The sequence below is a fragment of the Morone saxatilis genome, unplaced genomic scaffold (assembly GCF_004916995.1).
Source record: "Morone saxatilis isolate NCDOM2014 unplaced genomic scaffold, NCSU_SB_2.0 Contig9, whole genome shotgun sequence".
Lineage (NCBI taxonomy): Eukaryota > Metazoa > Chordata > Actinopteri > Moronidae > Morone > Morone saxatilis.
The window spans coordinates 2,713,248-2,723,796 of record NW_023340268.1 but is presented as its reverse complement, the minus strand read 5'-3'; the positions used below and the strand labels follow the sequence as shown (position 1 = coordinate 2,723,796).

Sequence of the window (10,549 nt, the reverse complement as noted above, 5' to 3'; positions counted from 1 at the left end):
AGATCAATACAACCGAAAATCCAGAAACAAACGTCTTTGCTCTTGTAAATCCAGCCTTACAGTGAGTGACTTCTTCAGGGATTGTGTGTAATTTTATGACTCATGTGACGTATGAGAGGATGTGAGACTGTATTAAGAAAGGTGTTTGAGAGATGATAATGAAGCTGTGACATGTGATGTGCATTTTTTGTTTTTAATCTATGTTTGCATGAATGGATGGAAATCCCCTCCAGTAAGGTGATAAATAAAAACAAACCACATTGTCTGATGACATCTCATCATGTAAGTGTTTACGTAGAGACTTTTGCAATAATAATGGAAGTAACAGAAATGTCGAATATAATTTAGTCCACATTCATGAAAGACTTTTGAGCAGGAAGTTATTATGTTGTGAAATGAGCACAAACGCTGGAATGTAGATTGTATGTTAGGGACACAAATAATAGTAAAATTAGTTTAATGTACCACAGAGAAGGAAAACCAGTGTCCATCATGTGAAACAATTACCTAAGGGGCATTTCAGGCTTTTCATTATGTTAAAAGGGGTTTTGGGATATTTTTGGAAATGGATGTCAAACTGAAGGAGTGGGGGCCATTTCCGGCCCTCCATCCCCGTCCCTCTGGCCTGCAACATGATGTCAAAAGTATAATATATATACATACATAATACATTATTATTATTCTAGTTGTTTCCATTAATTTGAAGGACCAGTGTGCAGGATCTAGCAGTGTAGTTTTAAATTGTAACTCACTCCTTTCACCGTTCCTTTCCAAGTGCAAGGGAGAAACTACGTGGCCTTAGAACATCCCAATCTAGGGCCAATTTTTAAGGTTACAAAAACACAACGATTCTTATTGTCAAGTGATTATACACTAATGAAAACATACCTATGAATATTAGGCTATATTCCATTTCTGACGATAGATCCTCATAAATGTTACACACTGGCCTTCAAACTACCCCTTCATATACAATTAAGATAAAAACACAATTATATTTTAGAAATGTGTTTAATTTGATTAATAAGAAGAGAGCAGGTTTTGGGGTTTCATATCTGGAAATAGAAATATCTTTATAATATTTCACTTTTTTTGTAATACCTCAACGTTGGAGTGGCCCTCCTATACCAGCAGTGGACCCAAGCCAATTTGAGTTTGAGACCCCTGGACTACAGCATTTCTAGACTCAGAAGGTCAGTTAAATCATCAGCACAACAATAGGAGCTATATATTTAGGTTCATTAGTAAAAAGTTGAAAGGTACCAGACCTGTGAAGAAATTACGTATTTATATCTGTTTGCATTGCAGCTTTATCTTATTCCTAAAGATTTCAAGGGACCTGCAGTTATCATGTGTTCTTTATGTTCCCTGTGTATATGTTCATCTACGAAAGAAAGCAAAGAAGAAAAGCGAGAATCAAAGATTACAGCAACAGAGAGATTTAGACATGAAGGCAGATGCTTTCAAATGCTGGACAGAAGATTATGTCAATAATCTCCCCAGTCAGGGGAATAAGGCTGAGAGAGAGAGAGAGATTGACATTATACAGGCAGTGAAGCAGAGATAAACAGGGTGGTCGGGTCAGTGAACACTATGTGGAAAGTAATTACAAATGTAAATTAAGAGGGTGAATTATACAACAGCACATGTAAGATGACAACACTTGTCACTTAGTTTACAGCTGAATTTTTCCTCAAAACCCACCCCACATATAGAAGATGAAGGGGTTAATTCCTTTATTCATTGTAAGCAGACCTGTGTGTATCTGCTAACATATAACAAACAGAATTTCAGGACATTGTAGATTTTATTTGCCATAAAATTTGCTTATAATTCCCAAATTTAAGTTATCTAATGTGTATCAGTTTCATTTCTATTGTCAATATTCTGACATGGCGTTCCATAAGAAAGAAGTGATCAATTTCCTCTTTAAGGAACTACTAAAAGATGCTCTGGAATTTATTTCGCTTCATAATGACATAAGCGTACTCTTAAAACCACAGCAGATGTCTCCCAGAAAGTGGAGCAAGAGAGTAAACTAGGTCTTCTCATTATGAAACAATTTTAATCTTTTATTTAGAGACTATTTTCTGTGTTCATCTTGTGTAACTTAATAATGCGGCCATTGTGACACAGGCCAACTGTGAACATCTGGAGGCTGCAAGGAACAAAGAGTTGGGATTCATTTTTAGGACCAGAATCCTCCTAAAATACTTCAGTTCTGGTTGAAAGATGGTAATGGATAATTTCTGGATTCCTCCTCTGGATAATCCACAAAGTGGTTCACCACTTTGGTCTAAACTGAGATATATCTCTGCAACTTTTTGAATAGATTGCTATTCATTTTTCCCTGAAGATTAATCTCTTTGGGGATCATCTGCTTTTTCCTCTAGTGGCTCCTTCAAACTTCAACATCAACACACTTCCATCTTTAGTTTGACTTTGTTTAGGTGAATCGTTTGGGACAATTACAAGGTCAAATTCAGATTATTCGTAGCCTAGGTTTTGTGGGGTTTTCCTAGTGTGTAGTTTTCACTGGAGAATCTGATGTGTAAAGTTTGTCGGGAGCGCTAAGTTCATCCACCCAGAAAGATAAACTGGACCAGTCCACCACAGCAGATGCTGTTTCCATGCTGGCCCAGGAGGAGAGGGAGGAGAGCCAGATAGGAGCCATGCTGTGCCCAGCTTGGACTTACGTCTGCTACTGGCTAATGTCTGTTCTGGACAAAGTCGACAGAGCGCCAGAACGAGAGGAGGCAGGCTCTGTTTATATTGATGATGCTCAAACACAGTCAAAGTGGATGGATACTTTTAATTCACTTTTTATGTGAAGATGAAACCATATTTTCGTCACAAAATCAAAAAATGTGCTGAAGAATTATTTATTGTATATATGTATTTAAATAACTGAATATATTGCATTATTTTATTGTATTTATCTCATGTTATTCTTATATAAATATAATCATTTTTCTAGGAGCTGCAAACTTTAATTTTTTTATACGATCTTGTGTTCATAATGATAAATACATTTCCTTAAATCCTTGATTTCCTTGATCATGTCAAATGTGTATGTAAGTACATTACGAGTAAATGTTGTTACATTCACCAAAAAATTCTAATAACTTTAGTGATCCCTTAACTTTCCATCATCAAATCAAATTCAATGTGTGCAGTAATTTGGTTTAGAACAAATTCCCTACAAAACTAATGACATTCCCATCAGCCTCAGCTATACGTTGTGTGAGAGCGTAATTAGCTAAGATGGTTAACATGTTAAACATTACCTGCTAAACCGCAGCATGTTCGAAGTATGTACATCTGCAAAGAGCTGCTAAAATAACTGTAGTATGTTTTGCTGGATCTAAAGTTCCTAACAAAGTTACCTTAACAGTGACACACCCAAAATGCTTGTTTTTATCAACAATAACATAGTAGACTAAAAGAGAGAAGAATGAAAAAATAAGTTCTGACACCTTAAGTTCTATTACAATTTCATGGTTTTGATTTATTGAATTTATTGTACAGGGAAATCCAGGACAAACACTTAGTTTTACATGTTGTTGTATATGAACAAACCTATTCTCAAATATATCTAAAACATGTAGGATTGTACCACATGGATGAATTAAACACTGTAAAAGACACAAAATTAGACCGTGACAAGGGCCCAGGTACAGTTACCTTCCTGCACTTACAGAGACAAGCATTGCTGGCACAGTAGAGAAAAATATATTTTTGGTAATGATACTTGAACTAAAGCAAATGACGTCATCATAATAAAATATGTGCTTCATCTATCGTAGGTGAAAGTACTCAACTACGATTTCCTGTGAAGATTTCAGATTTGGATGTGGTTGCTATGGTAACTGTAATCACAGGTAACCGAGGGGCAAAATCTGCTTTCCAGCTTTTAACTTTCACATTTATTTTTTGTCCTGTATGATCAAGAAAACTGTGCAGACAGCAAACTGACATTGGTAGCGAATGTTATAAAACCCTGGAGGAGATTCTGTATCATTATTTAATTCTGAGCGATGGGGCGTTTAGTGAAGTGTCATTGCATTAGTAAAGTGAAGGGTGAAGCTGAAAAGACAGGACTGGAGAGAGATACAATGAATCTGTAGGAGAGTTACTTTAGAGGCTGATACTGAATCAAACGAAGGGCCTCCTCGTTGTCCAACACTCCCTGGATGAACTCTCCTTCTGCCACTCGCTCTGGAGGGGGAAAGGGAGAAGAAGAAGAAGAAGAAGAGGTTTAGTTCAGATCATTCAGGTTATTCAGGATTGCACACGTTCGAAAAAAGTGGAGAAAAGTGCCCTCTTGGGTTGCCACTGCCCCTCAATGTTCTTCACTTCCACCTTTACATTTAGACACCTATAGCTGGTTGGACTAAATTAGCACAGTCATCTAGTTGAGACAGAGCTGTTTATGAATATGATAAATCATTATGGTGGTTGACAGAGCAAAATAAATCAGAAGCAAGTTATGTCTCATATTTATGCATTTATGTCTCTATTCACGCTACTGAATCTCACCATTTTCGCCCTTTTCAAAGAACGTCCAGAGTTTATCTGCCCTCTTCTCAGCTGTGTTTTCATCCTGAGGCAGATCAGCCAGTTCATCTTTAGGAATCAGCTTAAAAATTGCCTGTTAGGGAAAAAAAAAAAAAAGACACAGACTGGTCAAAGAAAAGTTTTCGATTTTATATTTCACCTAATATTACCTAATATTAATCAGCACTTTGATAGTGGTGATCTTCACATTGTCTGGTTCCTGTCTTTTTTCTTGTTTTTACCTTTTTAATGGTGACTACAATACAAATTACACATCAACAGACTGGATCAATATCTGAAGCATTTTAGATTGACATTTAGAAGACATTGAATAATCTTATTACATGGGAAAAATATGGAGGATTTGCAGCACTGTCAAAACTCAAATCACTACCTCACATTTCACTACAACTGCAGGGTTCAAAGAAAAGATTACTGGAAAAAAAATCTAATCAGTGACAAATTGTCTTATTCAGCCATACTGCAGTCAGACTGGAAAAGGAGTTGGCTTTTTTTTTTTAACATTATTTCCCCATGTCTCTTACTGTTAATCTAATGTGCTCTTTTCTGCTTATTTTGCAGAGCGCAATAAAGAAATAAATATTAAGAAATAATAGAAAAGATAAAATTTTCTGCCACTTTTATTTCTAAAAAGTACTTCAGATGACATGTAAGTCAGTTGCTTTTTAGTAGCCAAAATAGTGGCATTAGTAGTGTATTCTTTTAAATTGAAATGTTTGCTAACTTTATATGTGATGATTGAATTGATTTTAAGATGAAAAGGGAAGATGTTTGAGGTTTTCATTTGTATAATTTCGTGTGTATTACTAAGTTCTGCAAAATTTTGCAGCCTTTGCCCATAAGCTAACAAAGGATACAGTATGTCACAGTCCAGAATGATCCTGTATGCAGATGATACTGTTGTTTATACTTGATTTTGTACTTGATTTTGTTTTTCCCATTTTCAAAACAAGTAGTTGCCATAGTTTACTGATTATGGAGTCTTACATTGTAAGGACATGTCATATTTCTCTTGTCTTCTCCAATATATATATATATCCTCCCATCCTCACTCTAAAGCTGTCCGTAAGCTTAGCTCTTAATTAATCTTAAACAGTTTATCAGCATTAATTAAAGTCTAATCCTGTGTTTAAAAATTGTTATGTAACCAGGACGAGACGTGAAATAGCTGCAGTTATATTTGGTGACAGGCAAATTGATGCAATTATTGAGTGAGTGAGAATGGGGGCAATGAAAGGGATATCGCAGCCAGATAGAGCAACTTCTTTTGAGAGACTACAATCACATGCCTGATCAGTAACTGCTCCTTTGATCTCCATGTTACATACATATAGTACATCCTATATGTATATAACCTCTGATCCAATCATCCACCCATTCTTTTCTCTCACTGTACATTAACGCCTTTATCTACCAATCAACTTAATCGTTCATTTCAATAATACAGTTCTAAAACTATAGAGAAGAACCTGAACCCACTTGAAACAAGTTTACCCACTGGTGAGTTCTGCAAAAGCTGCTAATGTTGAATCTTTATCTAGAACAGATAAAGTAACAGATACGGTACAGGGCAGTCTAATATCAACTTCTATGTAGATGATACTGTTGTCTATGCTTCTTTTTTGTTTCTGCTAATTGCTAATGAGTTGGCAAACTACAAGAACTGCTTGTTTACAAGACTACTGCATCACAAAACTCACTATGCAGATTTCCTTGACTTCAGACTTAGTGATGTATCCATTCTTGTCCACGTCAAACAGTGAGAATGCCCACTCCAGTTTCCTGGTGGTCTTCCCTGTTGACGTCATGTGGAGAGCGATGATGTACTCCTTGAAGTCCAGTGTGCCATCGTCGTTTGTGTCAAAGGAGCGGAAGACATGCTGGGCATATGTTTGGGCATCGCTGTCTGGGAAGAACTTGCTGTAGATGCTCTGAAACTCCTCTTTTGAGATGCGCCCTGTTGGACACTGCTTCTTGAAGTTTTCATACCACTGGACAATCTCAGTCTCTGAGAACTTGGTGTTGAGTTTTAGGTCCTCCAGGATCTCCTTGGACACAGCGCCGCTCTTGGTGTTTCCCATTGTTGGTGGTTTTGGTGATGTTTTGAGCTATATTAAAGTGTGAATGTGTGGCCCTCCTAGGGCAGTTGACGCACAGCTCCAACCTACGGCGTTGCCTCCTCTAATTTGTCAAAGTGGTAAAGAGAAGATTGTTACTCAGGTATGGCTTCAGTATCCTTCTTGATCCTGGTCCTGGCCTACAATTCAGCCCAGAGAAGCATTTGCTGTGAACAGAGCAGAAACACTTGGTAATCTCATTAAGCCAATCAACCATCAGTAATACCAGCAAGTAGTGTCACGGACAAGGTTCAACTCAAGTCAAGGCTGCTTATTTTTAAGTTGCAGTTTTTCAAATTCTCTATCTCATTGCTATTTCAAAATAAGAAGCAAGCCAATTTTAATTGGTACAATAAAGACAGGAGACTGCAATAGGGTGGTTATTCTCATGCCAATGTCATCTTGTACAGAGAGTTGGAGATGGCAGTCAAATTTTATAGTAGACTGGTACTATTCATACCAGCAGAATTAATTTCTAAACCCCATTAAATACTGTATATGTTACCTGACACATTTTGACAAATGCATAGAAAATGTGAAGAAAATCATCTGTGATAACTGATTCCCATTGCACTTAGACAATCCAACACTGAAAACTTCTGCAATATGACTAAAGACATTGTAAAAGGAAAACTTAAATTTCCATCCATATTTTTTCAAACACAGTCAACCCTGCTTAACGTTCTTCACTGATCCCTCACACAGCATAAATGGAAGTAAGGTCAAATATTGTGTTGCAGCCACTTTCAAAATGTAATGGTTTAAACAAGCTGCCCCAGTAGTTGAAAGGAATAATTACAACTATTGCTTCTGTAGGTGGCAGTAAGTGTCTAACAAGTGAGTGAGTGTCAGTCAGGGTCTTAAAAGGGTTTAAGTCAGTCTCCAGCTCAGTTGGCACAAAAGGGTAATTAAAGATATTTTGTGTCCCACTACCAAAACCAGTCCAATGCACTTAAAGTTTAACATTATAGACATTTTCCCTAAATGTACCATAAATATCAGAAGTTGCTCTAGTTTGTTACCGTAACCGTAATCACTACACTTACTTTGCTAATCAAATTTAGACTTTTCAGACTACTTTAGAATACAACGGACAAAATCATAGCACAATTGCACATAAATAAGGTTGTTTTTCGTCGACAACAAGGAGAAATTAATCTTATCTCTGACCAAGTGAAGCGCTCTGGTGACCATAAATAGACTGAACTGTTCAGTTCAATATGAAGTAACAGTCTCCAGCAAAATCCATATGTCATACAAGCATGTTTGATAAAACAAGACAAACGATCACATTTGTTTCACTGCAATTAGATATAAATCTAAGGATTGTGACATTTCATGTTGTCAGTGTAGCACAGCTCTGATTGTTTCCTACCTGTGTGAGCAGCTGAGGAGTCCAGGACAAACACTGATGTTCTGTCTGTGAGTAGAAGAGGAAATCAGCCTCTACTTATTGAAATAAGTCAATTAATCTGGATCACCCTGAGGCGGAGCCAGAGCAGCACCCATGTGAACATCTGAGCTTACTGAGCTTATGTTTTTTGTTAATGTAGACAAGTGGTCACATTTATCTATGAGGTGTTTTTCACAAACTAAGTTGCAGGAAGTTCTTTGGGACACAAATACAGCCAAAAACAAGATCACAGACGACTACTCAGCAGCCTGATTATGGACCATATGTGCATGTCAGAATAAGAAACAAGTAAACACCAACAAATAAACATCTTTGCAAAGCAATTTGTTGGTTCAGTGATGCATCTGTTTATGCTCTGGCCATGTGGAGGTTGTCTTTATACTTTTTTTACTGATCAATATCATCTATCATCATATCATTTAGTGTTTAGTTTTATTCTACCTTATCTTGAACCAGTTATGTTATTGACTTTTTGTGCATGTACGCATACACGGGTAAAGTTCCTTTGGTCACTCCTTAAATTTAGACTTTGAGGAAAATCATCATATTTTTTGAAGTGATAGATCATAAACATTTGAGCTGTGAGGGAAATACATCTAATAATATATAGTAATAATAATAATAATAATATTAATACGATATTTAATACACAGAGAGCGACCAAAAAATAGAACCTCCTGTATCTCTAACAGTCCTGTGATTAATTGCATTGTGTTGCACTATATGTGTTGGATTAAATATTACATTTATCAATATACAGTCCAGCAAAACACCACCAAGCTACAAACTCAAATTTGACGATAGAGTTTTTGCAATATTCATTACAGACCTATTGAAAGTCAATACAATGTCCAGTGTTTCCATTTTTATGGTCACTCATTATCACAAAATGTCTTTTTCCAAATGATATAACTCAAGACTGACTTTTAATGTCCCATGATGCTCCAAGAGTTGTTGAGAGTGTTTTAAGTCTTTTCATGAGTGACACTTCAGGAGAAAGGCATGACTTTCTGCTAATTAAAGTTATATTGCCTACATTACAAGATATTTGCACTGTCAGTATTGCAGTATTATCAGTTTATAGAGTCAGTACACAATTGTCAGTGTATGTATCTTTCTCAACAAACCTTTTGTGATGCCATTATTGTCGTTATTGTGAGATATACAATAAAAATGACAGGAAATATTGAGATTTGACATGGGTCACATGTCAGACTAAACTCTTCCCTGCAGCCTGACTGTCGTCTTGATCTGCAGCTGAAAACAAGTCAACTGACTGAACTTGGCAGTCAGATGTTGCCTAATAACGAGTGTGCTGCAGGTATTATCCGCTGTAAAAATAAACCTAATCAGGTGAAGTGACAAAGAAAAAGTGAGTCCTTTCCAAAAGACTTAACAGTTTAAATCCAGTGAGCGCTGGCAACTGGTGTACAGCGGGGGATTTTATATGCGCTTAACTGAGTGTTGACTGCTGATCCACCATCTGCTCCGCTGTAAACCAGACTACACACACATCTACTTGAACTACAGTACACCTGCTTCATGGGGAAACATGGTCCCTCGATAGGTGTACCTGACTGAAGCATGGTGGGAAGGCAGAAGGAATTAAATGTCTGAACACTTCAGGGCTCAGAGGTCATGATTTTGTTGTGGGAGTGGTCACGCCAGGTGACAGGATTATTGCAATTGCAAAAGTGTTTGCAACTTTGAATTGCAAATCTAGGGCTACTAAGTTACATGTGTTGCCTGCAATCTAAAGCATTACAGATATATAACTGTAATAAAAAATAAAAGAAAGTAACCAAGTAACATTTCTGCAATTTTAAGGTTTTCCTGAAAGATCAAAGTCAGTAAAACGAGTCGTGTGTGGCCAATTCATTCATTTAATATAATTTAATAAACACAGCTATACGTCTGCACAGACCAGCTTAAAACAAACAAAACATGTCCAAATCAATGAAGTAACAGGCTAAATTTACACAGTGAGCCTGTTAATATCTGTCCTAAAGCTGCCTTTAACCTGACGCAGCAGATATACGGCCTTACGCAGGGATGGGTGGAAGGTTCCTGTTGGCCGGTTCTGGCCAATCACATTATTCTAAACTTGAAAAGTTTGATTACTGTGACGCTACTCCTAATAATAACAGCAAAGTGTGTTAATTATCATCAGGCAGCAACTGGAGGGAAGCGGTCATCCAGGGTGAGCCTGGCCCTTAAATGTCCACCCATAACGCCAGGTCTCTGTACCAGCTCACTATAATGGATTTAATGGTCATAGGAGGAGAAGCAATCACAGTGTCCCTGTGTCCCTCCACCCCTCTGCCCCTCCCTCAAGCCACATTTCCACTTCACTGCCAATCTCCACCTGTCCACCAATCTCCCCAGACTTTTACCACCAGGCACCCGACTCTTTCGTTCACCTATATATATATATATATAT

At 37.2% G+C, this 10,549-nt stretch overlaps 1 protein-coding gene across 1 annotated transcript; it reads right to left on the bottom strand.

Annotated features, from left to right (window-relative positions):
* Positions 1-4,132: 4,132 nt before the first annotated feature.
* Positions 4,133-6,659, bottom strand: LOC118342744 (recoverin-like). The gene is made up of 3 exons (XM_035681391.1): positions 6,279-6,659; positions 4,540-4,651; positions 4,133-4,218 (listed from the first exon to the last, which is right to left on the bottom strand). Exons 1-3 carry the CDS (start codon positions 6,657-6,659, stop codon positions 4,133-4,135), a joined length of 579 nt encoding a protein of 192 aa, XP_035537284.1.
* Between the last annotated feature and the right edge of the window lie 3,890 nt (positions 6,660-10,549).

Excerpts from the sequence above, each read along its gene's own strand:
- LOC118342744 (XM_035681391.1), bottom strand. The coding sequence starts at position 6,659 with ATGGGAAACACCAAGAGCGGCGCTGTGTCCAAGGAGATCCTGGAGGAC. Across the intron at positions 4,652-6,278 it reads AAGTCAAGGAAATCTGCATA|GCAATTTTTAAGCTGATTCC; the intron begins GTGAGTTTTGTG and ends TTTCCCTAACAG. Across the intron at positions 4,219-4,539 it reads CTTTGAAAAGGGCGAAAATG|AGCGAGTGGCAGAAGGAGAG; the intron begins GTGAGATTCAGT and ends TTCCCCCTCCAG.